The 27,090-nt window shown below is 41.1% G+C and overlaps 1 protein-coding gene across 1 annotated transcript in view; it reads right to left on the bottom strand.

Annotated features, from left to right (window-relative positions):
* The window catches only part of LOC109899535 (cadherin-18-like), a 358,080-nt gene that overhangs the window by 19,067 nt on the left and 311,923 nt on the right, over positions 1–27,090 (bottom strand). Inside the window, exons 7-11 of the mRNA XM_020494858.2 lie at positions 25,930–26,117; positions 24,800–25,053; positions 19,453–19,589; positions 11,507–11,628; positions 6,659–6,776 (exon numbers count right to left, since the gene is read on the bottom strand). Coding sequence (XP_020350447.1) covers positions 6,659–6,776; positions 11,507–11,628; positions 19,453–19,589; positions 24,800–25,053; positions 25,930–26,117 — 819 coding nt within the window. The remainder of the gene's footprint in view (positions 1–6,658; positions 6,777–11,506; positions 11,629–19,452; positions 19,590–24,799; positions 25,054–25,929; positions 26,118–27,090) is intronic.

The following is a 27,090-nucleotide window of genomic DNA, read 5'->3' on the forward strand; positions in this document are numbered from 1 at the left end:
AGTCTATATACAATGTGAACAAGTGAGGTGAGATAAGGTAGTGAAAGGCAAAAAAAGGCCATGGTGGCGAAGTAAATACAAAATAGCAAGTAAAACACTGGAATGGTTGATTTGCAGTAGAAGAATGTGCAAAGTAGAGATTGAAATAATTGGGTGCAAAGGAGCAAAATAAATAAATAAATACAGTAGGGGAAGAGGTAGTTGTTTGTGCTAAATTATAGTAATAGGTGAGCTGCTCTGACAGCTGGTGCTTAAAGCTAGTGTTTCCAGTTTGGAGATTTTTGTAGTTCGTTCCAGTCATTGGCAGCAGAGAACTGGGAGGAGAGGCGGCCAAAGGAAGAATTGGTTTTGTGGGTGACCAGAGAGATATACCTGCTGGAGCGCGTGCTACAGGTGGGTGCTGCTATGGTGACCAGCGAGCTGAGATAAGGGTGGGACTTTACCTAGCAGGGTCTTGTAGATGACCTGGAGCCAGTGGATTTGGTGACGAGTATGAAGCGAGGCCAGCCAACGAGAGCATACAGGTCGCAGTGGTGGGTACTATATGGGGCTTTGGTGACCAATTGGATGGCACTGTGATAGACTGCATCCAATAAATTGAGTAGGGTATTGGAGGCTATTTTGTAAATGACATCGCAGAAGTCGAGGATTGGTAGGATGGTCAGTTTTACAAGGGTATGTCTGGCAGCATGAGTGAAGGTGCTTTGTTGCAAAATAGGAAGCCAAATCTAGATTGTCATGACACTAGCCAACAAGGTAACATGACTGAACAAAGTATAATCAAATGGTTAACAACGTCAATGTGTGAGTAGTTTTTAAACGGCCTACGACATGGTTTATGATTGTAAAATGCAGTCTCGGAGATTCGCTATAGGAAGATACAATTTTTGCACCAGTGATATTGATCAAATCTTTTGAGCTGGTTGAGTTAGAAGCAAGCGGTTTTTGCTGTCGTAATGGTGCAATGATGACGCTAACGAATCGTGCAGATTTGTTTTTCTAGAGCACTCGGAAACAAACAGCGAAGCCTTTGATTACAACCATTATTATCTGAGAGATTTTTTTCATAGTTTCACAGTACTCCCAAAATAAAACTCCTCGTCGCACAGCAAAATATTTTGAATTGGTCTCACTTTAGAGCCTTGCCATTGGATATTTGAGGGTGGGTTTTGATTTCAATCATGCCCAATTGCCCACTAACAAGAGATGGTAATGTCTAGGGAGTATTGTCATGCATGGAGAAACAGCTGGACGATGCGCAGTAAATGCTAATATTGGTCCCATGACTTGAATGGTATTTGTGCCACAAATACTAAAACATTAACTTGTGGAAACAATGCCAGGGAAACTTAATCAAAATCATGGATAGCTGTCATACCTTGTCCAAAGACTGATTACAGAGTAAGGAAACAAATTTGTATTTTCTAATTTGGATGGACTATCCCTTTAATGAGCAGCAGGAAAACATGGTGAGTTCAGCCGCTCTTTAACCCTCAAACTACCAACATATTTTAAATACATCGATTACCAACTGGGGTCATTTAGAAGCCAAGAAGAAACTATTGGAAATAGCAATAATCACAGAAAACTATCAACTTATTTCTTATAAAAACATTGCTGTTATATGGGGGAAAAAATTCCAACACCGGCTGTAATTTTACAGTTAATTTGCATATTCTGTTAAAGGAAAATATGCATGTTTCCTTTATATAATGTGCAGCTTTTTCGAAAATACAATCTATATTAGTACTAAAAAGCTTATTTACAAAGAAAATGTATTTATTATTTGATTATAGTATCATTTTGTTTTCTGAATTTTGAAGAAAATATACATTTGGTTAAAACGAATAGCATTTGAATTATTTAACCTTTATTTATCCAGGCGAGTCAAATATGAACCAATTCTTATTTACAATGTACGGCCTAAAAAGGGCCAGTACACCAACATTTGAAATGTAATTCATTTTATTGACAAGGAGTGATTAAAATCACTTCAAAAAGTTTCTGGAGAGACATTGGCCAAACATATGGCGAAGTTTTCTTTATTTATTAATGTTTACCACAGCCAGCATTAGCGTTGCTGTTTGTGAAACAATGGGAATGGTAGGGACTATGGCACCAAATCCTTTAAATTATATTGTACTCAAACAATTTTAACACGTTGTACATACATACATAATATTAGAGGATTTATAGGAATTCTAGTATTTATAAATCATTTTCAGTAAAATAACTATTTTTCTGAGGATACAAACCAAAAAAGGACTACATTCAGAGGGTAGCTGGTTTCTGTACTACAGTTCTACCAAGTATTCATACCACTGATAGACTCTTATGATCTGTTTTGACTGAAACTAAGCATACTTAGGTGGTAATTTGATGTGTATATTGGATGTGATTTTAATCAGTTACAACGATAAGCTATCAAATCACTGATACAGGTGCACCCCAACCCTCTGGTGGTATGGATAACTTAGAATTATGTCTCCAGAAAAAGCTAGACTCAAAGGTCCTGTTCATCACGCCCTGACCTTAGAGAGCCTTTTTATGTCTCTATTTGGTTTGGTCAGGGTGTGATTTGGGTGGGCATTCTATGTGTTGTATTTCTTTGTGTTTGGCCGAGTGTGGTTCCAAATCAGAGGCAGATGTCTATCGTTGTCTCTGATTGGGAATCATACTTAGGTAGCCTTTTTTCCCACCTATGTTGTGGGATCTTGTCCTCGCATTGTTGCTGTTGAGCCCTACAAGGCTGTACGTTTCATTGGTTCGCTCTTTCTTGTTTTTCTGGTTATCATTAAAGAATATGATTAATCTACCCACGCTGCATCTTGGTCTAATTCCACCAACGGCGATCGTCACACTGTTTATCAAATTACTATAGGTGGAATTAGGTGTTTTTGTCTGGGGTCAAAATTAGCCCAAAGGACTTAATTTGTCCATATAGATACAGAAACATTAAACTAAGGATTTAGATTTGTTAAGAACAAGGTCATTCCATCAATTCGGTTAACATTCTGCCATAAAGAGTACAGATTCAACTTAATAAAAAAAACATTTTCCCATCTCAATTGGTTAAATAAAATATTTTAAAAACATAATTAAAAAAATCCCATCGCAAGACAAAATAAAATGACTAGTAAATGCCTAGTAAATGCCTATTAACTGTCAAATAAAGTAACACTGTTGACTCTGTTGGATTGATGATTTTATATTTATCTTAATCAGGCCTAAATTCCCTTATGGCAGGGGGAATGGAACCTTGTTGTGTGCAACAGGGCATGGCAATTACAGCAACATTTCTAGCCAGTCTATGGGTAGCATGGTTGATGCGTTAATCTCGACCCGCTCAGTTTTCCACCAGTAAATACCAGAAAATGAAAAAAAAAGTAAAACCAGCTACCCTGCTTTACACTATTATTTGACTATTTAAAAAAAATATATATATTTTTAAAGGGAATAGTTTCACCTTATTAAAACAAGAGTTAAGTTCACATGTTGATGTAAATTAATCAATTATCACATAAATTAAATAACAATCTTCAGAAAAGGCTTTGTCCAAGAAACAAAATAACTAGGGCTTTACAATGATGGTGAAAATGTTAAGTGAGATAAAAACTTACAGAGGGTGCACAGAAGGACATGTTAAAATGCTGAATTTTGGCACTTGTAGTAGTTTATACATGGACACATTTTGAGCACTTTTGGCCTCAACACTATACACTTGACCTAACCACCAACTTAGTTGAAAAAATTCTGACCCACTGGAATTGGTATAGTGAATTATAAGTGAAATAATCTGTTCTAAACAATTGTTGGAAAAATTACTTGTGTCATGCACAAAGTAGATGTCCTTGCCGACTTGCCAAAACTATAGTTTGTAAATAACAATACATTTGTGGTGTGGTTGAAAAACAAGTTTTAATGACTCCAACCTAAGTGTATGTAAACTTTCGACTTCCAACTGTGTATGGGTTCTTCCGTCCATGGCAGAGAATGTAAAATTGCAAAGCAGAGACAAACTGGGGACCTTAGCTAGCTAACGCAGCCTGCTCTCTTAGAAAGAAGTGTTCCAAAAGTGTTCTTCGGCAGTCCCCTTATGATAATAAAAAAAAGTATATATATATATATATTTAACTTTTTTTTAACTAGGCAAGTCAGTTAAGAACAAATTCTTGTTTACAATGATGGCCTTCCGGGGAATAGTGGGTTAACTGCCTTGTACAGGGGCAGAACGACAGATGTTTACCTCCTCAGCTCCGGGATTCGATCCAGCAACTTTTCAGTTGTTACTTTGCCTACACTCTAACCACTAAGCTACCTGCCTCCCCAAAATATTCTTGACGAGGATAGGAACTGAACCCACGCGTGCAGAAAACAATGGATTAGCAGTCCATTGAGAACCCTTTTTGGATACAGGTAAAACCCTTTTGGTTCCAAGTAGAACCGTTTTGGGTTCCATGTAGGACCTATTCCACAGAGAGTTCTACATGGAACTTAAAATGCTTCTAGATGGAACCAAAAACGTTTTTACCTGGAACCAACAAGGGTTCTTCAAATGGTTATTCTATGGGGACAGCCAAAGAACATATCTAGGCTCTAGATTTTTTTCACTTTTTTTCAAAATGCACTGTTATATCCACGAGACTCACTGCTGGCTGACAGTTGCCATGGTAACCATTCACAACTCACTCAGCCTTAGTGCTTAGTAAACAAAACAATTAGGCATGTGGTAGAGTGGTGTAGGAAGAGACGCAAGGACTTGAGCATGTCATCTGTTAGACAACAACAAAGGTACCAAACATTCCTTTCCAACCCCATCATGGCAATCTGTTTTGTGACGTATTTTTGTACCTGAAACGCCAACAGTGCCTAATTGTCATCCGATCAACAATCAACATATTTACAGTGCCTTGCGAAAGTATTCGGCCCCCTTGAACTTTGCGACCTTTTGCCACATTTCAGGCTTCAAACATAAAGATATAAAACTGTATTTTTTTGTGAAGAATCAACAACAAGTGGGACACAATCATGAAGTGGAACGACATTTATTGGATATTTCAAACTTTTTTAACAAATCAAAAACTGAAAAATTGGGGGTGCAAAATTATTCAGCCCCTTTACTTTCAGTGCAGCAAACTCTCTCCAGAAGTTCAGTGAGGATCTCTGAATGATCCAATGTTGACCTAAATGACTAATGATGATAAATACAATCCACCTGTGTGTAATCAAGTCTCCATATAAATGCACCTGCACTGTGATACTCTCAGAAGTCCGTTAAAAGTGCAGAGAGCATCATGAAGAACAAGGAACACACCAGGCAGGTCCGAGATACTGTTGTGAAGAAGTTTAAAGCCGGATTTGGATACAAAAAGATTTCCCAAGCTTTAAACATCCCAAGGAGCACTGTGCAAGCGATAATATTGAAATGGAAGGAGTATCAGACCACTGCAAATCTACCAAGACCTGGCCGTCCCTCTAAACTTTCAGCTCATACAAGGAGAAGACTGATCAGAGATGCAGCCAAGAGGCCCATGATCACTCTGGATGAACTGCAGAGATCTACAGTTGAGGTGGGAGACTCTGTCCATAGGACAACAATCAGTCGTATATTGCACAAATCTGGCCTTTATGGAAGAGTGGCAAGAAGAAAGCCATTTCTTAAAGATATCCATAAAAAGTGTTGTTTAAAGTTTGCCACAAGCCTCCTGGGAGACACACCAAACATGTGGAAGAAGGTGCTCTGGTCAGATGAAACCAAAATGGAACTTTTTGGCAACAATGCAAAACGTTATGTTTGGCGTAAAAGCAACACAGCCCATCACCCTGAACACACCATCCCCACTTTCAAACATGGTGGTGGCAGCATCATGGTTTAGGCCTGCTTTTCTTCAGCAGGGACAGGGAAGATGGTTAAAATTGATGGGAAGATGGATGGAGCCAAATACAGGACCATTCTGGAAGAAAACCTGATGGAGTCTGCAAAAGACCTGAGACTGGGACGGAGATTTGTCTTCCAACAAGACAATGATCCAAAACATAAAGCAAAATCTACAATGGAACGGTTCAAAAATAAACATATCCAGGTGTTAGAATGGCCAAGTCAAAGTCCAGACCTGAATCCAATCGAGAATCTGTGGAAAGAACTGAAAACTGCTGTTCACAAATGCTCTCCATCCAACCTCACTGAGCTCGAGCTGTTTTGCAAGGAGGAATGTGAAAAAATGTCAGTCTCTCGATGTGCAAAACTGATAGAGACATACCCCAAGCGACTTACAGCTGTAATCGCAGCAAAAGGTGGTGCTACAAAGTATTAACTTAAGGGGGCTGAATAATTTTGCACGCCCAATTTTGCAGTTTTTGATTTGTTAAAAAAGTTTGAAATATCCAATAAATGTCGTTCCACTTCATGATTGTGTCCCACTTGTTGTTGATTCTTCACAAAAAAATACAGTTTTATATCTTTATGTTTGAAGCCTGAAATGTGGCAAAAGGTCGCAAAGTTCAAGGCACTGTATATGTACACCTCACAGGAACAGTATCTGAGGGTATCTGGTATTGAGTGGTTGAATGTGAAACCCTTGGTGGAGATTTAGCCACAGGGCAGAGCTAGAGAAATTCATAAGAAATGCACACAGATGATATTGAGTGCAATAAATACCTTCGTTGTCCTTGAGGGTGAAGTTGGGGTTGACAGGGACTCCGCTCGGCAACGCGAAGGAGAATCTCTGTCCGTTTGCAAAGTCATCCTTATCCACTGCAGTCATAGTCTGAATCACCTGTCGTGAATCAGAAAAGAACAAAAAGAGGAGCATATATCAATAACTAACTAATAATGAATCATGACCTTTCTTCATATGAGTGCAACATGTGTAAACCAAAAATGATGTATATTTCATCATCTGCTGCTCATTAGCTATACATTATGTTCATGCATAGCTTACAAAGGAACATCAAAAGTTCAGAGGTAAATACTCAACAATGATGATAACCACAAAACATTTGCAGTAAAATGATCCTTTCATATTGTCTGAGATTCCCATAGATTGGAAATCTGCCGCGGTCATCGCCCTCTTCAAATGGGGAGACATTCTACACCCAAACTGCTACAGACCTATATCTATCCTATCCTGCCTTTCTAAGGTCTTCGTAAGCCAAGTTAACAAACAGATTACCGACCATTTCGAATCCCACCATACCTTCTCCACTATGCAATCTGGTTTCAGAGCTGGTCATGGATGCATCTCAGCCACACTCAAAGCCCTAAACGATATCATAACCACCATCGATAGGAGACATTACTGGCTCCAGGTCATCTACAAGTGTCTGCTAGGTAAAGCCCCTCCTTAATCTCAGCTCACTGGTCATCATAGCAGCACCCACCCGTAGCACATGCTCCAGCAGGTATATCTCACTGGTCACCTCCAAAGCCAATTCTTCCTTTGGCCGCCTCGCCTTACAGTTCTCTGCTGCCAACGACTGGAACGAACTACAAAAATCTCTAAAGCTGGAGACTCTTACCTTCCTCACTAGCTTTAAGCACCAGCTGTCAGAGCAGCTCACAGATCACTGCACTGTACATAGCTCATCTGTAAATAGCCCATTGAAGTACCTCATGCCCATATTGTATTTATGTACTTATCTTGCTCCTTTGCACCCCAGTATCTCTACTTGCACATTCATCTTCTGCACATTCTACCATTCCCGTGTTTAATTGCTATATTGTAATTACTTCGCCACCATGGCCTATTTCTTGCCTTTACCTCTCTTGTCCTACCTCATTTGCACATGCTGATTTTTCTACTGTGTTATTGATTGTATGTTTGTTTATTCCATGTGTAACTCTGTTGTTGTATGTGTCGAACTGCTTTGCTTTATCTTGGCCAGGTCGCAGTTGCAAATGAGAACTTGTTCTCAACTAGCCTACCTGGTTAAATAATGGTGAAATATAAAATAAATAAATAAAACCACAGTTTTGTTTAGTTTTTCTGATCACATCCAATATACACATAAATCTGACCTCTGCGTGATGCATCATCTACTTCACAAATATCCTGCCTGTCTGAAATGGCACCCTATGCACTATATAGTGCACTACTTTTGACCATTGTCAATAGGGCTCTGGTCAAAAGAAGTGCACTATATTAAAAATTAAAAATAGGGTGACATTTCAGACGCAGCTCGCAGCCGTATTGTTGAGGGCCTATACATTCTAGAAGGTGTTGCTACAGCCTCCCAGCCAATGTGAGTTGACATCAAAGACCCTTCTGCCACTGGTGTCAGCTTGTTACCCTTAATTGATAAGAGGCTGACCCTGCCACTGTGGGTAACGTTTTGAGGTGCCCAAAACTGCTACCGCTTTGACTTCCAACCTATTAACTTAACTGCCGACATGTAAGACATTCAGAAATCTACATTGTACTAAAAGTGCTTGTTATAAGTGTATTTTTGTAGTCTGCTACTCCCTAAATGTGGACCACTTATAAAACAGTGTGTACCGTAAACTATCCACCTTGACAGAGCTTTGCAAATTTTGCAGTTTATTTTCCCTAAAATCTCTTCTTTAGATCAGAATCGACAATTAATCAACAGTTTTAATAGCTTCTGTTTTATATTTTGTTATTTCATATACAGCATTCCTTCTTTTTTTTTACAGAGGCTTGCGAAAGTATTCACCCCATTGGCATTTTTCCTATTTTGGTGTTGGGTTTGCTCCAGACATAGCGTTTTCCTTGATGGCCAAAAAGCTAAATATTTGTCTCACCTGACCAGAGTACCTTCTTCCATATGTTTGGGTAGTCTCCCACATGCCTTTTGGAGAACAGCAAACATGTTTGCTTATTTATTTCTTCAAGCAATGGCTTTCATCTGGCCATTCTTCCATAAAACCCAGCTCTGTGGAGTGTATGACTTATTAAAGTGGTCCTATGGAGAGATACCCCAATCTCCGCTGTGGATTTTTGCAGCTCCTTCAGGGTTATTTTTGGTCTCTTTGTTGCCTCCAGAAAATCACATTATAGGATTTTTTATGAATTTATTTGCAAATTATGGTGGAAAATAAGTATTTGGTCAATAACAAGTACTTTGTGATATACCCTTTGTTGGCAATGACAGAGGTCAAACATTTTCTGTAAGTCTTCACAAGGTTTTCACACACTGTTGGTGGTATTTTGGCCCATTCCTCCATGCAGATCTCCTCTAGAGCAGTGATGTTTTGGGGCTGTTGCTGGGCAACACGGACTTTCAACTCCCTCCAAAGATTTTCTATGGGGTTGAGATCTAGAGACTAGCTAGGCCACTCCAGGACCGTTAAATGCTTCTTATGAAGCCACTCCTTCGTTGCCCGGGCGGTGTGTTTAGGATCATTGTCATGCTGAAAGACCCAGCCACGTTTCATCTTCAATGCCCTTGCTGATGGAAGGAGGTTTTCACTCAAAATCTCACGATACATGGCCCCATTCATTCTTTCCTTTACACGGATCAGTCGTCCTGGTCCCTTTGCAGAAAAACCGCCCCAAAGCATGATGTTTCCACCCCATTGCTTCACAGTAGGTATGGTGTTCTTTGGATGCAACTCAGCATTCTTTGTTCTCCAAACACGACGAGTTGAGTTTTTACCAAAAATGTCATCTGACCATATGACATTCTCCCAATCTTCTTCTGGATCATCCAAATGCTCTCTAGCAAACTTCAGACGGGCCTGGACATGTACTGACTTAAGCAGGGGGACACGTCTGGCACTGCAGGATTTGAGTCCCTGGTGGCATAGTGTGTTACTGATGGTAGGCTTTGTTATTCTCTGCAGGTCATTCACTTGGTCCACCCGTGTAGTTCTGGGATTTTTGCTCACCGTTCTTGTGATCATTTTGACCCCACGGGGTGAGATCTTGCGATCTCCCCCAGATTGAGGGAGATTATCAGTGGTCTTGTATGTCTTCCATTTCCTAATATTTGCTCCCACAGTTGATTTCTTCAAACCAAGCTGCTTACCTATTGCAGATTCAGTCTTCCCAGCCTGGTGCAGGTCTACAATTTTGTTTCTGGTGTCCTTTGACAGCTCTTTGGTCTTTGACATAGTGGAGTTTGGAGTGTGACTGTTTGAGGTTGTGGACAGGTGTCTTTTATACTGATAACAAGTTCAAACAGGTGCCATTAATACAGGTAACGAGTGGAGGACAGAGGAGCCTCTTAAAGAAGAAGTTACAGGTCTGTGAGAGCCAGAAATCTTGCTTGTTTGTAGGTGACCAAATACTTATTTTCCACCATAATTTGCAAATAAATAAATAAAAAATCCTACAATGTGATTTTCTGGATTTTCTTTTCTCATTTTGTCTGTCATAGTTACCCAAGTGTACCTATAATGAAAATTACAGGCCTCTCTCATCTTTTTAAGTGGGAGAACTTGCACAATTGGTGGCTGACTAAATACTTTTTTTGCATATACAGAAATCATGTGACAGATTGCACACAGGTGGACTTTATTAAACAAATTATGTGACTTCTGATGGTAATTGGTTAGATCTTATTTAAGGGCTTCATAGCAAAGGGGGTGATACATATCACACTTTCCGTTTTATATTTTGTAGAATTTTTTTCATTTCACTTCACCAATTTGGACACATTTGTGTATATAAATCCAACTAAAAATCTATTTAAGTTACAGGTTGTAATGCAACAAAATAGGAAAAACGCCAAGGGGGATGAATACTTTTGCAAGGCACTGTAAGTAGCACTTTCAATCAAACTCTCTAACAAAAGTAATAATCCCCACCCCTCCCCTAAATACAAAAAAAACTAAAAGATGTAGTTATCTTATTTCATTCAAGTTTCTGTAGGAATGGTGACACTATCAAACCAATTTTTAAAGAAGTATTAGCTACATGGCTATATGGTAAACCACCATCTCCACTGGTCCACCCCTGCTTGCACCTCCTCCCTGGAAGTGATTGTCCAACATCTCTGCAGTATTCTTCATTTAAATGAATAAGAATCTACAAAGAGCAAATTGGAATGAGCTATGAGGCATTTTGAATGAGCAATCATTAACCCTCCCCTCTTTCTCACTCTGCTTGCTCCCCCTCTCTCTTTCACACCCCTCTCCTTGCTACTCCTCTCTTTCTCTCTGTCTGTCTACCTTGTTTCCTTTCTCTCTCTTCTTCCGCCCAATCTCTCTCTCTCTCTCTCTCTTTCTCTCTCTCTCTCTCTCTCTCTCTCTCTCTCTCTCTCTCTCTCCAATTCAAGGGGCTTTATTGGCATGGGAAACATGTGTTAACATTGCCAAAACAAGTGAGGTAGATAATATACAAAAATGAAATAAACAATAAATCTCTCTCTCTCTCTGTCTCTGTCTCTGTCTCTTTCTCTCATCCAAATTGCTGGGGGAAACACAAAGGTACACTGCATAATGCATGTAGTCAGGTCAAGGGAGTTGACGAGAGATAATCCATAGCTCTCAGCACCTTCTGTCTCATGTGTGTGTGTATGTGTGTGCGCTACAGTTTATGCTCACCTGTCCTGGCCTTGAGCTCTCACACACAATGACCTCCTTGTCCTTATTAATTTCAGGAGGGTTGTCGTTCACATCCAACACCTGCACAGTGACGGGGACATGGCTGAGGAGGCTAGGGTTGTCTAGAATAAAATACACACACACAAATGAATAACATTAATAAAGGAAAAAACTGATCCTAGGTCATCACTCATACTCTTTATGAAACACTTTATGAATATGGCTCCTGAATTAACAATAACACAAACTGATAAAGTGGTATCCAAGGGATCTGTTTTGCATTTTTTTTTGTATCTTTAAAATCTTTTATATTTTTACAATTGACTTGGTGGTAGACAACTTGACAAGATAATCTAGGAGTAGGAGGAGACAATGTTTACGGTCACGAAGAAAAACGTTTTCTTAATTTACAGGCTAAAGAACAACAGTAAGAACTATATATTTGTTATTTGAGTTACTTTAGCTTGCTGTGGGTGATGGATCATTTGGTCCCCATGCTTGCATAGGCGATTATTCAGCACATCAGACTAAGGGCCCAGTCTACCAAACCATGTGTGACTGTCTGTTCATGTGTAAAGGTACAACTCTCTCTGGCTGACAAATAACACTTCTGATGAAAATGTTGCTAATGAATTCAAGGAACAATACATCCATTTTACACAAATACATATTATGTATATTAAGTGCTCAATTTACTAAAATCTTACAATCTGGAGATTAAGCTGTATAGGTGTTATGAAGATTAATGTAGCTACATTTTGGTTACTTCCCAAATGGCACTGTAATACAAACCTACTCATTCAAGGGTTTTTACTATTTTCAACATTGTAGAATAATAGTGAAGACATCAAAACTATGAAATAACACATATGGAATCATGTAGTAACCAATATATATTACATTTTAGATTCTTCAAAGTAGCCACCCTTTGCCTTGATGGTGGTGGGAACCACACATGCGGAGATCATCCATTCACCTACTCTGCGTCTCACAAAGACACGGCGGTTGGAACCAAAAATCTCAAATTTGGACTCATCAGACGAAAGGATAGATTTCCACCGGTCTAATGATCATAACTTCTGTTTCTAGGCCCAAGCAAGTCTCTTATTATTATTGGTGTCCTTAAACTCTGCAGCAGAGGTAACTCTGGGTCTTCCTTTCCTGTGACGGTCCTCATGAGAGCCAGTTTCATCATTGCGCTTAATGGTTTTTGCGATTGGTACTGTACATATTGTACTATTGTTGACCCGCACAACAGAGGGAATAGGGTGTAACTTCATTTGGGACGCAGTTTGAAAAAATCTGACATATTATTTTAATATGTCTGAATTATTCTTTCTGAAATTGTAAGTACATTGTCAAGCAACTAGTTACTGACATTTTTTTTTTACCATGATTTCTGTGTTAATATGGAGGAAGGAAAAATAATATTCTAGTGGTGTGTGGCTAAGCTGAAAATGTTTCCTCAATAGTAACACTACATTTGGCACAGAGGTAGATATTGTGTACCCTTAAAAGTTAAAGATACAATATGGAGCTTGGGACCCTGCGGTGCGTAGCAGCCATTATAATAAAAAAATACTTAGCTCTACAGTGCTTTACAAAAGTATTCACCCCCCTTGGCATTTTTCCTATTATGTTTCATTACAACCTGTAATTTAAATGTATTTGTATTTGTATTTCATATAATAGACATACACAAAATAGTCCAAATTGTTCAAGTTGAATGAAAGAAAGAACTTGTAAAAAAAAAATATATATAAAAAATTTAATTAAGGAGTGCGTGCTTAAGTATTCACCCTCTTTGCTATGAAGCCCCTAAATAATATCTGGTAAAACCAATTACCTTCATAAGTCACATCATTAGTTAAATAATGTCCACCTGTGTGCAATCTAAGTGTCACATGATCTGTCACATGATATATATACACCTGTTCTGAAAGGCCCCAGAGTCTGCGCCAGTCTAAGCAAGGCGCACCACCAAGCAAGGTGCACCACCAAGCAAGTGGCATCACCAAGCAAGTGGCATCATGAATAAAAAATATTTTGCATCTTCAAAGTGGTAGGCATGTTGTGTAAATCAAATGATTCAAACCCCCCTTTCCAGGTTCGAAAGGCAACTAAATAGGAAAAATGCCAAGGGGGTGAATACTTTCGCAAGTCACTGTATAACCAAGTTGAGAGTCCATATTTCAGATGCAATTGGAACTGAGCTAAGAGCCCATAGCATTCAAAAGTTAGAAGTAAATGATGGCACCAGCGCCTATATCGCCCATAGGCCATCTTAGGTCATACTGGTATGTCAGATCAACTCAATCGCCAATTTCTCAGTCTCCGAATATCACAGAAACAAATCACTTGAATAAATAACAGAAATGTTTTCATAACAAGTGGCTATGTTTGACATTGATTAAAATATCTGTTAAGAGGAGTTGGAGGCCTCGGAAGGAGAGTTGTATGGCATCTAAGCTTGTCTGGAGGTTATTTAACACAGTGTCCAAAGAAGGGCCAGAAGTATTCAGATTGGTGTCGTCTGCGTGGAGGTGGATCAGAGAATCACCAGCAGCAAGAGAGAAATTAAATCTAGAATCGATGCATATAGAGAAGAGAGTCTGGCCAATAATTTAACCCTGTGGCACCCCCATAGAGACTACCAGAGGTCGGACAACAGGCCCTCCGATTTGACATACTGAACTCTATCAGAGAAGTAGTTGGTGAACCAAGCGAGGCAATCATTTGAGAAACCAAGGCTGTTGAGTCTGCCGATAAGAATGTGGTGATTGACAGAGTCGAAAGCCTTGGCCAGGTCGATGAATATGGCTGCACAGTAATGTCTCTTATTGATGACGTTTATTGTCTCGTTTAGGACATTGTACGTGGCTGAGTTTTTTAAAATATTTTTTTTATTTTACCTTAATAAGAACAAATTCTTATTTTCAATGACGGCCTAGGAACAGTGGGTTAACTGCCTGTTCAGGGGCAGAACAACAGATTTGTACCTTGTCAGCTCGGGGGTTTGAACTTGCAACCTTCCGGTTACTAGTCCAACGCTCTAACCACTAGGCTACCCTGCCGCATCCATGACCAGCTCTGAAACCAGATTGCATAGCGGAGAAGGTACGGTGGGATTCGAAATGGTCGGTGATCTGTTTATTAAAATTGGCTTTCGAAGACCTTAGGGTAGGATAGATATAGGTCTGTAGCAGTTTGGGTCTAGAGTGTCTCCACCTTTGAAGAGGGGGATGATCGCGGCAGCTTTCCAATCTTTGGGAATCTCAGATGATACGAAAGAGAGGTTGAACAGGCTAGTGTTAGGGATTGCAACAATGTTGGCACATAATTTTAGAAAGAGAGGGTCCAGATTGTCTAGCCCGGCTGATTTGTATGGGTTCAGATTTTGCATCTCTTTCAGAACATCAGCTAACTGGATTTTTGGTGAAGGAGAAATGGGGGATGCTTAGATGAGTTGCTGTGAGGGGTGCAGGGCAGTTGACCTTGGTATGGGTAGCTAGGTGGAAAGCATGGCCAGCCGTAGAAAAATGCTTATTGAAATTCTCAATTATACGGGATTTATCAGTGGTGACGTTTCCTAGCCTCAGTGCAGTGGGCAGCTGGGAGGAGGTGCTCTTATTCTCATGCATGTTTCAGTGTTATTTGCCTCGAAGCGACCATAGAATGACTTTAGTTCGTCTGTTAGGCTCGTGTCACTGGGCAGCTTTCGGCTGTGCTTCCCTTTGTTGTCTGTAATGGTTTGCAAGCCCTGCCACATCCAACATTGTCATAGCCGGTGTAGTACGATTCGATCTTAGTCCTGTATTTACACTTTGTCTGTTTGATGGTTCGTCGGAGGGCATAGTGGGATTTCTTCTTCTTTAATCTTCTGGGTTAGAGTCCTTCTTCTTCAAAATGGCAGCAATACCCTTTAGCTCAGTGCGGATGTTGCCTGTAATCCATGGCTTCTGGTTGGGTATGTATGTACTGTCACTGTGGGGACGACGTCATCGATGCACTCATTGATGAAGCCAATGACTAAAATAGGGAACTCCTCAATGCCACCGGAGGAATCCTGGAACATATTCCAGTCTGTGCTAGCAAAACAGTCCTGAAGCCTAGCATCTGTTTCATCTGATCACTTTTTTATAGATTTAGTCACTGATGCTTCCTGCTTTAATTTTTGCTTGTAAGCAGGAATCAGGAGGATATAATTATGGTCAGATTTGCCAAATGGATGGCGAGAGAGATCAAGGTACGCGTCTCTGTGTGTGGAGAATAGGTGGTCCAGAGTTTTTTTCTCCTCTGGTTGCACATTTAACATGCTGATAGAAATTTGTTAAAAACGGATTTAAGTTTCACTAAATTAAAGACCCCTGCTACAAGGAGCGCCGCCTCTGGGTGAGCGTTTTCTTGTTTGCTTGTGGCGGGCATACAGCTCATTAAATTCTGTCTTAGTGCCAGCCTCTGACTGTAGTGGTATGTAAACAGTTACGAATAATACAGACAAAGACTTTCTCGGTAGATAGTGTGGTCTACATCATATCATGAGGTACTCTACCTTAGGCGAGCAATAGCTCGAGACTTCCTTAGATACCGTGCACCTGCTGTTATTTACAAAAATACATAGTCCGCCGCCCCTTGTCTTACCAGACGCCACTGTTCTATCCTGCCGGTGCAGTGTATAACCAGCCAGCTGTATGTTGTTGATAATGTTGATAATGTCGTCGTTCAGCCACAACTCCGTGAAGCATAAGATATTACAGTTTTGAATGTCCCGTTGGTAGTTTAATCTTCCTCGTATGTTATCTATTGTATTGTCCAAAGATTGCACATTTGCTAGCAGAATGGAAGGATGTGGGGGTTTATTCGATCCCTACTAATTCTTAGAAGGCAGCCCGCCCTCCGGCCCCATTTTCTCCGCCTCCTCTTCAGACAAATCATGGGGATCAGGGCCTGTTCCCGAGAAAGCAGTATATTGTTCGCGTCAGACTCGTTAAATGAAAAAAAAGGATTCTGCCAGTCCTTGGTGAGTAATCGCAGTCCTGATGTCCAGAAATTATTTTCGGCCATAAGAGATGGTAGCGGCAACAATATGCACAAAATTAGTAAAAGAATATCTTACAATCAATGCAAATAAACAATAAAAAAAACACAATCGGTTGGGGTGCACGTCTGCCTTCTTCTCCATTCTCATTTTATGTATACATAATTTCCATGGTAAATAACTTTAATGTGATGGCCTACATGGCATTCTACACATTATCTAGCTTAAGTGGTGCAGTTAGTACGATATGCCGGTTGAAAATTATAGTATAGAATATACTTCTCCCTTCTCCCATATAAATTCTCAAATGATTGCCTCGCCTGGTTCACCAACTACTTCTCTGATAGAGTTCAGTGTGTCAAATCGGAGGGTCTGCTGTCCGGACCTCTGGCAGTCTCTATGGGGGTGCCACAGGGTTCAATTCTTGGACCGACTCTCTTCTCTGTATACATCAATGAGGTCGCTCTTGCTGCTGGTGAGTCCCTGATCCACCTCAGACGACACCATTCTGTATACTTCCGGCCCTTCTCTGGACACTGTGTTAACAACCCTCCAGGCAAGCTTCAATGCCATACAACTCTCCTTCCGTGGCCTCCAATTGCTCTTGAATGCAAGTAAAACTAAATGCATGCTCTTCAACCGATCGCTGCCTGCACCTACCCGCCTGTCCAACATCACTACTCTGGACGGCTCTGACTTAGAATACGTGGACAACTACAAATACTTAGGTGTCTGGTTAGATTGTAAACTCTCCTTCCAGACCCATATCAAACATCTCCAATCCAAAGTTAAATCTAGAATTGGCTTCCTATTTCGCAACAAAGCATCCTTCACTCATGCTGCCAAACATACCCTTGTAAAACTGACCATCCTACCAATCCTCGACTTTGGCGATGTCATTTACAAAATAGCCTCCAATACCCTACTCAACAAATTGGATGCAGTCTATCACAGTGCAATCCGTTTTATCACCAAAGCCCCATATACTACCCACCATTGTGACCTGTACGCTCTCGTTGGCTGGCCCTCGCTTCATACTCGTCGCCAAACCCACTGGCTCCATGTCATCTACAAGACACTGCTAGGTAAAGTCCCCCCTTATCTCAGCTCGCTGGTCACCATAGCATCTCCCACCTGTAACACACGCTCCAGCAGGTATATCTCTCTAGTCACCCCCAAAACCAATTCTTTCTTTGGCCGCCTCTCCTTCCAGTTCTCTGCTGCCAATGACTGGAACGAACTACAAAAATCTCTGAAACTGGAAACACTTATCTCCCTCACTAGCTTTAAGCACCAACTGTCAGAGCAGCTCACAGATTACTGCACCTGTACATAGCCCACCTATAATTTAGCCCAAACAACTACCTCTTTCCCAACTGTATTTAATTTTAATTAATTTATTTATTTTGCTCCTTTGCACCCCATTATTTTTTTATTTCTACTTTGCACATTCTTCCATTGCAAAACTACCATTCCAGTATTTTACTTGCTATATTGTATTTACTTTGCCATCTTGGCCTTTTTTTGCCTTTACCTCCCTTCTCACCTCATTTGCTCACATTGTATATAGACTTGTTTATACTGCATTATTGACTGTATGTTTGTTTTTACTCCATGTGTAACTCTGTGTCGTTTTATCTGTCGAACTGCTTTGCTTTATCTTGGCCAGGTCGCAATTGTAAATGAGAACTTGTTCTCAACTTGCCTACCTGGTTAAATAAAGGTAAAATAAATAAAATTAAAAAAAATACTGTATGTAAAAATGAATCCCTTTCAATATTCATAGTAGCATGAAGAGCTCTTATATATCTTGAAATGTATATCATGACGTTTATATGAGATGTACAATCTCAATTATATACAATACAACTCAAGTGGAAATTATAGCGAGAGTTATGCCTATTCCTTCCAAATTCCAAATAACATCAGTTATAATGGGTTACTAGCTTCATCCGACACCTACTTAACCAGCAGTAAGACTGAAGTGCTAATTCTGTGCAGGAGATATAAACAAATTGAAAGCATTTTCAAATGTCATTTTTGCAACTCTCATGGAGCAATTTTGCAACTATTAATGACCCATGTATATGAGACACTTTTAAAGGCAAATATATTATGGAAATGAAACAACAGTAAATATGTTCAATAAAATGTGCTATGAATAAACTGTTAAAAGCCTTTGAACATTCGCCAAACACACTCTCTATATAGTCATGCTTTAGTTTTCAGAACATCATTTTGGAAACGGCAACAACAATTACATAACCAGAATAGTAGTGTTTTAATATAAGTTATAAAACACAATAACATATCATTTTGATCACCATTAAATAGTCATTAAAGGATCATGTGTTTGTGTCCCAAATAGCATCATTTGTCAGATTCTCTGTAATAATAATAATGCAAGTGGTTTCTTGCGTCAAACAACACAACATTTTCAGTCACCTCCTTATCTGAAGGACAAGTGGATAAACAGGTTAATGTCAAGCCCTGCATGCTTGATGTCAAGCCCTGCAAGTCTGATGGAATGTAGGTCTACATTGAACACCACACATGGGCTGCTACTGTAGGCTGAATGATAGAACAGCTATTTCCATGATAAAATGTTATGGGATATTGTTTTTGATGAAAATATACATTGATTGACACTTCACTAACCTCACCTATACCAGTGTGGTTTTAATAACTCCTGCTAAACCTCTACAGATTTTATATTTCATACTTGAGTATATTCACACACACACACACACACACACACACACACACACACACACACACACACACACACACACACACACACACACACACACACACACACACACACACACACACACACACACACACACACACACACACACACACACACACACACACTGCTGCAGTATGAATGGAAACCCTGGGTACCTACCAACCTCCGAAGCTATCACAGTGATGTTATGCCATGGCATGTCCTCCCGGTCCAGACTCTGGGTAGTCTTTATAACTCCGCTGTCCATGTCGATGTTGAAATACTTATCGCTGTGCTCACTGTGGTCGATGAAATACCTATTTTGAGAAAGGAGGCTTACATGAATACTGCATTTGCACAGTCTAAGAAACATTTCAAGCAGACCTGAGGAAATGGGAAATTCATCACAATGCAAAAATTAATTACCCTTGGAGGGTTGATGTCAAACATATCGTTGTGTGCCATGGAGTCTACGGTCAACAGTGCAAAGGGTTTGTTTCAGACACTACAGTGCTTGCATCCCAATGGCACCCTATTCCGTATATACAGTACCTTGGAAAAGTATTCACTCCCCTTGGCGTTTTTCCTATTTTGTTTCATTACAACCTGCAATTTCAATGTATTTTTATTTGGATTTCATGTCATAGACTTACACAAAATAGTCCAAATTGGTGAAGTGTGTAAGGGTTGTCGTCGGGAGAAAGGGAGGAGGACCAAAGCGCAGAGTGGTAAGTGTTCATGATGATTTTAATTAAAGAAAGCACTGAACACTGAATCAAAACAATAAACGATGACTTGAATTTACAAAAACCGAAACAGTACCGTGTGGCCCAAACACTCACACGGAAACAAAGACCCACAAACCAAAAGTGAAACCAAGGCTACCTAATTATGATTCTCAATTAGAGACAACTAACGACACCTGCCTCTGATTGAGAACCATACTAGGCCGAACCCAGAAACCAAACATAGAAAAACAAACAGACTGCCCACTCCAACTCACGCCCTGACCATTTAAACAAAGACTAAACAAAGGAACTAAGGTCAGAACATGACAGGGGCACTCTGTTCACAACAGAACTATGGTCAGAACGTGACAGTACCCCCCAAAAGGTGCGGACTCCGACCGCAAAACCTGAACCTATAGGGGAGGGTCTGGGTGGACGTCTGTCCGCGGTGGCGGCTCTGGCGCAGGACGTGGACCCCACTTCACCACAGTTTTTGTCCGCCTCCTCAAGCGCCCCCATGGCCTCTTACGAGCGGCGTCCCTTGCCGCCGACCTCGGACTGGGGACCCTCGCCACGGGTCCCGAATGGACGGGAGATTCCGGCAGCGCCGGACAGGAGGGAGACTCCGGCAGCGCCGGACAGGCGGGAGACTCCGGCAGCGCCGGACAGGCGGGAGACTCCGGCAGTGCCGGACAGGCGGGAGACTCCGGCAGCTCCGGAGTGAATGGCGTTTCTGGCATCGCCTGGCTGACTGACGGCTCTGGCAGCTCCTGGTTGACTGACGACTCTGGCAGCTCCTGGCTGACTGACGGCTCTGGCAGCTCCTGGCTGGCTGACTGCTCTGGAGGCTCCTGGCTGACTGGCGGCTCTGGCGGCTCCTGGCTGACTGGCGGCTCTGGCGGCCCCTGGCTGACTGGCGGCTCTGGCGGCTCCTGGCTGACTGGCGGCTCTGGCGGCTCAGGACAGACTGGCGGCTCTGGGGGCTCAGGACAGACGGGAGATTCCGGTGGCTCAGGACAGACGGGAGACTCTGGCGGCTCAGGACAGACGGGAGACTGACAGCGCTGGGCAGGAGGAAGGCTCTGGCAGCGCTGGAAAGGCGGGAGCACCTGTAGGGAGAAGACTGAGAGACAGCCTGGTGCGGGGGGCTGCCACCGGAGGGCTGGCGCATGGAGGTGGCACCGGATAGACCGGACCGTACAGGCGCACGGGGGGCTCTTGAGCACTGAGCCTGCCCAACCTTACCTGGTTGAATGCTCCCCGTAGCCAGGCCAGTGCGGCGAGGTGGGATAGCCCGCACTGGGCTGTGCTGGTGAACCGAGGACACCATCTGTAAGGCTGGTGCCACATGGCGAGGCCGGCGTACATGGCGCACTGAGACGCACTGGAGACCAGATGCGTAGAGCCGGCTTCATGGCACCTGGATCGATGCCCACTCTAGCCCGGCCGATACGAGGAGCTGGAATGTACCACACCGGGCTATGCACATGCACTGGGGACACCGTGCGCTCCACCGCATAACACGGTGCCTGCCCGGTCCATCTTGCTCTCCGGTAAGCAATGGAAGTTGGAGCAGATCTCCGACCCCCCAACACATTTTTTGGGGCTGCCTCTCGGGCTTCCTTGCCAGCCGTGTTCCCTCGTATCCCTGGCTCCTCTCTCCGGCTGCCTCTGCCCTCCTAGCTGCCTCCACCTGTTCCCATGGGAGGCGATCCCTTCCAGCCATGATCTCCTCCCATGTGTAGCAACCCTTGCCGTCCAAAACGTCCTCACATGTCCAGGAGTCCTGACATCGCTGCTGCTGCTGCCAGTTACGAGGCTGCTTGGTCCTTTGTGGTGGGTGTTTCCGTGTGAGTGTTTGGGCCACACAGTACTGTTTCGGTTTTCGTTTTGTTCACATCATTTATTGTTTTGTATTTCAGTGTTCAGTTAATTTCAATTAAATATCATCATGAACACTTACCATGCTGCGCTTTGGTCCGATCCTTCTTCCACCTCTGAATGCCGTTACAAAGTGTAATAAAAAATTACTTATTTAAAAAAATTATACAAAATAAAAAACAGAGAAGTGGTTTGTGCATATTTATTCACCCCCTGTGCTATGAAGCCCCTAAATAAGATCTGGTGCAACCAATTACCTTCATAAGTCACATAATTAGTTAAATAATGTCCACCTGTATGCAATCTAAGTGTCATATGATCTGTCACATGATCTCAGTGTATACATACACCTGTTCTGAAAGGCCCCAGAGTCTGCAACACCACTAAGCAAGGGGCACCACCAAGCAAGCAGCACTATGAAGACCAAGGAGCTCTCCAAACAGGTCAGGGACAAAGTTGTGGAGAAGTACAGATCAGCGGAGATTGGAGTATCTGTCCATAGCACCACTTTAAGCCGTACACTCCACAGGGCTGGGCTTTAGGAAAGAGTGGCCAGAAAAAAAGCCATTGCTTGAAGAAAACAATAAGTAAACACGTTTGGTGTTCACCAAAAGGCATGTGGGAGACTCCACAAACATATGGAAGAAGGTACTCTGCTCAGATGAGACTAAAATGGAGCTTTTAGGCCGTCAAGGAAAACGTTATGTCTGGTAAAATCCCAACACCTCGCATTACCCCGAGAACAACATCCCCACAGTGAAGCATGGTGGTGGCAGAATCATGCTTTGGGGAAACAAGGGGAAACATTAAAATGTATTGGAATGGCCTAGTCAAAGCTCAGACCTCAATCCACTTGAGAATCTATCGTATGACTTAAAGATTGCTGTACACCAGCGGAACCCATCCAACTTGAAGGGGCTGGAGCAGTTTTGCCTTGAAGAATGGGCAAAAACCCAGTGGTTAGATGTGCCAAGCTTATAGAGACATACCCCAAGAGACTTGCAGCTATAATTGTTGCAAAAAGGTGGATCTACAAAGTATTGTCTTTGCAGGGGGTGAATAGTTATGCATGCTCAAGTTTTTTTTGTTGTTGTCTTATTTCTTGTTTGTTTTACAATTGGAAAAAATGCATCTTGTTGTTTAAATCAAATGATACAAACCCCCCAAAAATCGTTTTTAATTCCAGGTTGTAAGGCAACAAAATAGGAAAAATGCCAAGGGGGGTGAATACTTTCACAAGGCACTGTAAGTAGCACTTTCAATTTGACCAAAGTAGTGGACTATATAGGGAATAGGGTGCCATTTGGGATTCAATCAGTCAGTAAATGGGTTTGTTCAGGACACTAATGTTGAAGACTCACTGAAATTGGTTGAAAGCAATTATCCAGGGCTCTTTAAAGAGAGGAAAGTTTTGTGTAATAATGTTTTGATGTGTGATAGTAACATTGTATTAATGGTCCTCCACCGGTTCTCCACAATCATTAAAATGCATCAAAAGATGTCTTGAACAGAGAACAAGAACTTTGTTCATATATGTTTATGTTCCTTATAAGACTGTCATTATGTATGAAATGAACACCGAATGTGTGGTTGGTAATTTATCTTTTCATTTCATTTGCACCACTAATTCAGTAATGGTTCTCAGTAATAATATATGTTGGCCATTTTCTATTGTCAAACATTCACTAATGACCTATGCTCCTTGTAGGAGACAAGTGTTAAGGTCAAGTGAGTCAAGCATAGAGCTTTATAAAAAATATGTTAGTACTATGAAAGAAGACCATCTACAGTGCCCTATAAGTATGACTCAGGTTATTAAATGTCTCACTTTCAGAGGGACATGAAACTGTCAGAACAAACAAGACTACTGGCCTTGTTTCCTTGTATATCAAAGGAACATAGCTAAAACATGAGGCAAAAACAACATCTGTGATCATAGAGAAAGAGACTGCTATCTGCCCCTACTGCATTTTGACACATGCCATCCGTCAACCGCCAACACAGGGAATATTCTTCTGTGGCATTGTTGTTTTTTTCTATATTTTATTTTTCCACTGTTCAAATGGATGTCCTCCAAACATTTCCCATTTTCTCTTTCTGTCTGGTGGAGAACAGTGAGAGAGCAGTAAGACTGGATGAGGGGGAGGTATCCCACCAAGACCCTTTCATATGTAGATTTCATTTTTGTTTACCACAAATCCCTTTAAAATATCTTAAGATTCTTATGTTGAATCAACCATTCTTATTATTTATTTTTAGACTGTCTGTGCCTCTATCTCTCCTTGAAAATGTATTATAGATACATATTTCTTCATTAAGGGGCAGAGCTTGTCTTTTGCAGATATGGTAGAAAGAGATATGGGCACAATAACACGTGAAGGGACTGAGGTTCAGTGCTTAATGCAGTTGAAGAATTCCCTAAGCCCCATATGTACAGCATGGTGGTTCACCAAACCAAGATCTTGTATCATGTAATAGGGACTATTAGATTGCAATCTACTGGTGTATGGGTAATATATCTGATATGAGTTTATGTCACAACTCCCTCTTCATTTCTTGAAAAGGGGAAAATTAATTCAAGGTTTTTAGAGGCTGAATGGCCTTAAGCTTTAGGATGATAGTGGGTGTAGAGGCATTTTTTTTGGGGGGGGGGGGTGATTATAATGTCTTAGGGCACCTGAATAGATGTATATGTATGTAAACAGTAGTATTAACTGCACAATATTTGTGCATGATGTCTGTGCATATACAGTATATAGTATCTCGTAAAACACAACAGAGTACACACGGTATATGTTACCAGATCCTGTACTATCCAGGATGCGGATGCAGTGCACTGGTCAAATGTAGTCCACTATATAGGGAATAGGGTGTCATTTGGGATGCTAAAAGAGAATACATTGGCTCCAAGCTCTTACCTGACATGACTGTTTTTGCTGTCTGGATCCCTGGCAGTTACAGCCCCCACCTCTCTACCAATCCGAGCGTTTTCATAAATATCCATGATGTAATAGTCCATAGAGAATACAGGCGGTTCGTCCACATCTCCCACAGTGATCTTTAGGGTGGCAGTATCTTTGAAAGGACCAAGGTAGGAAAAAAGAGGCTCCAAGTGGCTATTCACTCCCTCAATTTGAAGGGTGTAGGTCTTCTTCCTCTCGTAGTTCAGTGGCTGTGTGTCCAGGAAAAAGGCACCAGGAAAAAATGCAGGATTAGGAACAGACTTCATTCCGCTTGTGTACCATGTAATTACAATGCAAGCAGCCTATTAAAGTACTATATAAAATGTTATATATTTTTTTACAAAAATATTAACAGCATTATTACACAGGAATAGAGCATCTACTCTCTTCTCCCAAAGTGTGCACTGTGGATTTTTACAATGGTGGAAACTTCCTCCAACCAATCCTTACACCAATGCTATGTTGTTATATCGTTAAAGGTGAGTGTGCAAGTGCAAATGGTTGAACATCTTCCTTATAGTGATTCAACAGGATTGGTGCGCTATTTTTAACCAAATCTCTATTTGTATGAAAATAGCATGTTATAGAAGGGTCGAGACACTTTTTTAGTGACACATTTCCATGTGTGCGCATGTGCGTGCTTTCCATTGTGGTGATACGAGTAACGAGAAAGCACGTGCATGTTCGCACAAGGAAATGTTTTGGTCGAGTCCAAGAAAATGAAACAGAACGTTATAGATAGAGTTCGGAATTACACAATTTCATATGTACAACATCTAAAGACCTTCATCCCTATATTGAGAGCTTAGCTTTGAGGAAGTCTATTGTGGGTGGGGTAAGTTTCTCAAAAGTCCTTTAAGCACTTACAAAATCATAACATATCTTACAAATTAAAATAGATAAACAAATATAGATATATTTGTTTTGCTGTTTTAATTTGTATATATATATATATATATATCACATGAAATGGATGATGTTGTACACAATTGTGCACAATTTTCGGGGACCCGTTTTGGCTTGTGAGCGCTACTTTCAAAACTACTGGCTAAAATCATACAAAACCTTAATACTCTGTTGTTTACCTTCTTGAGGCTGATGATTCCCTCCCTGGTTTCCCTGTCAGTGTTGATGGAGAACATGGCTGCTCCTTCTGAGTTGATGATGCTGTACTTGATCTCTGCATTGACTCCAAGGTCCTCGTCATTGGCTTTTATCTTCCCCACTGGCTTGCCAACCTGGGCCGACTCAGGGACGTACAGCTGGTAATTTTCTGTTGATCATGAGCATAACAATACAGCCATTTAGAAAAAGCTTAACATCACTAGTTGGTGACATATTTTGGGCTGATTGTCCAAATGATTATGTTTTTTAGCTGTGTCACCCTGAAATGACTTCACAGATGCTCCTTGAATTGCTACTTAATGCCCTTTGAAATCATGTCGGAATGCTTGCCTCAACATTTAGACCTGAAATGTGTCTGAGGGTACTTTAATAGTGTTGACTTTAACAAGATTGGGATGGAAAACACTCTAAAATTTCCAAAACTGTTAAAATGTTGTCCTTGAGTTTAACAGAACTGAAATTGCAGGTGAAAACCTGAGGAAAATTAAACCAGGAAGTGGCTTCTATTTTGAAAGCTCCATGTTCCATAGCCTGCCTTCGCTCCATTTAAAGGGATATCAACCAGATTCCCTTTCCTATGGCTTCCCCATGGTGTGAAGAGTCTTTAGACATAGTTCCAGGCTTTTATTATGAAAAATGAGTGAGCAAGATCACATCGCGTCATTGTATGGCTGGGTGCCAGCAGCGTTTTGTATGCGCAACAGCTTGGTGCAGCCATTTTCTCTCTCTCTACTATTGAAAAAGCTACATTCCCTGTTGATATATTATTGATTATATGTTGTAAAAATGTTCAGATGTTCAGTGTTACAGCAACTTAACATTAAAATGTTCAAGCTATATTTTTGTTGGTGTTGCCTGCATGGCATTTCATGAGGTCCATTTTGAGACCAAAGTTCATATTAATATTTGATTATTATTACATGATAGGATAGATAAAAAATACATTAAAATCATGATTCATAATTGGTGTGATTTTAGTCAATGCTATGCTCATCTAAATAATGTCTGTTGCACATCTGTTATATATTAAAGATGGAGCCTACTGACAGTCAATTAAAGCTGATGAGTTTCTATATTGAAGCTCTATCTGTGTGAGTGAGGAGGAGTATATCATGATTCTT

The sequence above is a fragment of the Oncorhynchus kisutch genome, linkage group LG11 (genome assembly GCF_002021735.2).
Source record: "Oncorhynchus kisutch isolate 150728-3 linkage group LG11, Okis_V2, whole genome shotgun sequence".
Classification (NCBI taxonomy): Eukaryota; Metazoa; Chordata; class Actinopteri; order Salmoniformes; family Salmonidae; genus Oncorhynchus; species Oncorhynchus kisutch.